At 41.3% G+C, this 2,667-nt stretch overlaps 1 protein-coding gene across 1 annotated transcript; it reads left to right on the plus strand.

The window, feature by feature from the left end:
• The first annotated feature begins 724 nt into the window (after positions 1-724).
• On the plus strand, positions 725-1,780 carry LOC110099706 (acidic endochitinase-like). Its single transcript, XM_020826945.2, has one exon. The coding sequence runs from the start codon at positions 729-731 to the stop codon at positions 1,626-1,628; it is 900 nt and encodes a 299-aa protein (XP_020682604.1). The 5' UTR covers positions 725-728; the 3' UTR covers positions 1,629-1,780.
• The last annotated feature ends 887 nt before the right edge of the window (positions 1,781-2,667 follow it).

The following is a 2,667-nucleotide window of genomic DNA, read 5'->3' on the forward strand; positions in this document are numbered from 1 at the left end:
TGAGAGGCCGGGGGGCAGGGAAAAGAGTCGAGTTGATCAGGTTCGACGACCGGGAGAAGCAAAACGAAATCAGGATTTGGCCGAAAAAGATGCAACGCTATGGATACCATGACCTATCACCATCTAGAAAGAAGAATATGTCTAAATCACTTCATTAATAAGAACTTATGAATCATTTTTTTGGTCTACGTACACCTTTTTTCTCAAGTATTGGATATAACTTAAGTTTCATTTGGGATGGCTTTATTGCTGCCTTTTAAAATAGCTTCTTTTTTTACTAAAAAATTTTTCTTTAAGAAGCAATAAGAAAGTTGTCTCAAACGTAAGTCTTATTCATTGACATTATCCAATCTATTTTATAAAGTTTATAAATTATTGTTTTATAATCTATTTTAAATGGTTGAAATTACATATTTTTGTTGATCATAATAAATTAAGAAAATAAGGAAAATCATTTCCAACTATCAAAAGGACTTAAGTTTCACATGAATAAATTTCATATAGAAAAGTCAAAATAGACGTTTTGATAAAAAAAATCAATTACACGTTCACGTTGACTATCCTCCATCCGCCATAAGTTGACTGACCAATTCTCTTCCCAAAAGTCTTCCTCCTCCATTCCCACCCTGCTTCCATCCCTTCCACGCAAAAATAGACGGAACAGCTGACTATCCATCCTCTATAAAAACCTCACCCCCGCTTCAAAACTTCCCAACTCGATCACAACCATGGCTTCACCTTCTTTCTCCCCTCTTACCCTCCTCACATTCCTCCTCCTGACCTCTCTCCAAGCCAACGCAGGCACAATCGCCGTCTACTGGGGTCAGAACGGCAATGAGGGGACTCTCTCCGACGCCTGCGCTACAAAGAACTACGGCTTCGTCATCCTCTCCTTCCTAACCGTCTTCGGCCGCAACCAAACCCCCGTTCTCAACCTCGCCGGCCATTGCGACCCTCCGTCCGGCACTTGCACATCCCTCTCCTCCGACATCCTCTCATGCCAATCCCTCGGAATCAAAGTCCTCCTCTCCCTCGGCGGAGACTCCAGCGGTTACTCCCTCTCCTCCGCCGACGACGCCAAAAACGTCGCCGCCTATCTATGGAACAATTACCACGGCGGCACTTCCTCTGCCCGCCCGCTCGGCTCCGCCGTTCTCGACGGCATTGACTTCGACATCGAGGCTGGCGGCGCCGACTACTACGACGTGCTCGCGCAGACCCTCGCTGACTACGGAAATCAAGCAGGGAAAAAATTGTACCTTTCGGCGGCGCCGCAATGCCCCTACCCTGACGCACATTTGAACAAGGCGTTGGCTACAGGGCTGTTCGACTTTGTTTGGATCCAGTTTTATAATAATCCGCCGTGTCAGTACGCGAATGGGAGTGCGGATAAGCTGGTTAAAGCATGGGAAGAGTGGACGGCGAGTGTGGACGCGTCGGTGTTCTTCGTGGGGTTGCCGGCGTCTCAGGATGCTGCGCCGAGCGGAGGGTATATCGCGCCGAGCGACTTGGAGTCGAAGGTGTTGCCGGCGGTGAGGACGTCGGCTAAGTATGGGGGGATAATGCTATGGAGCAGGTACTATGATTTGCTTAATGGGTATAGCAACGCAGTAAAGGGCAGCGTTTGATGGGTTTTTTCTTTAACAGGATTAAATAAGCGTTGACAAAATTTTATGTTTGATGAGAATAATAAGGGTTGACCGGTGATTCTTATCGATTAGACTGTAAGATTTTATTTGGAGCAGTATTTATTGATGAAAATAATACGTTGAATGTTCAATGACTCAAGTAAGATTGTCTTGGATGATTTAATAAATATTAAAATTATATATATATAAATTAATAAATAGAAAAAAAAAATAAATATTTTTAACTAAAAAATTAGTATTATTCAAATGATAAAAAACTATTTAAAAATCTATTTAAAAATATATGATACATGTATTAGGAATTTGAGAATTCTAAGTTATCTATATCTTTTTTGCTGCTTCTTAAAATAATTTTCTAGTAAAAAAAAGAGCTTTTTTGTAAAAAAAATTACTTTAAAAAGTAATAAAAAAATCATCCCAAATAAAACCTTAATATTAGTAATTTTTATAAATGACTTTTGATTTTTAGTGCAAGTGTTGGCAACCCATATGGGGGCTATAAGGGCAAGTGAAAAAGGCTTGGTTTGATGCTTTCTAGATAGTTTGTTACATATATTTAATGCTCATATTAAAATAATAATTTCTTAAATTTCTATTAATTTATTTTAATTGTATCTTTTATACTAAAGAAGCAGCTCGTTCAAAGCTACTTAGCTCCAAACGAGTCTAGGTCAACTTGATTTGGTTAGTTTGCAATCATAATAAAGGGTGCTTAATTAATGTTGTTGCAATTGATCAACCAATTGATGTAAGAAAACAGGATTGATTCCACTACTTAGGGGTGTCAATTTCGGGTCACGGGTCGGGTTCCGGTCGAACCCGGAACTTACCCGGCATTAATCGGTCAACCCTAACTCGACCCGTTTTTGCAAACGAGTCATTTTTCTTGACCCGAACCCGACCCGCTTCGGGTTCGGGTCAACTCAGCCCCACCTGTTTTAGCCAAATCCAGCTCCTCCATTCAAAAATTTTGCCAAATCCGGCCAGACAGGGCCACGCCCAAGCGGTCGCGAGTCAC

The sequence above is a fragment of the Dendrobium catenatum genome, unplaced genomic scaffold (genome assembly GCF_001605985.2).
Source record: "Dendrobium catenatum unplaced genomic scaffold, ASM160598v2 fragScaff_scaffold_365, whole genome shotgun sequence".
NCBI classification, from domain to species: domain Eukaryota; kingdom Viridiplantae; phylum Streptophyta; class Magnoliopsida; order Asparagales; family Orchidaceae; genus Dendrobium; species Dendrobium catenatum.

Bases quoted from the DNA above. Each gene is read 5' to 3' on its own strand.
- LOC110099706 (XM_020826945.2), top strand. From the start codon at position 729: ATGGCTTCACCTTCTTTCTCCCCTCTTACCCTCCTCACATTCCTCCTC.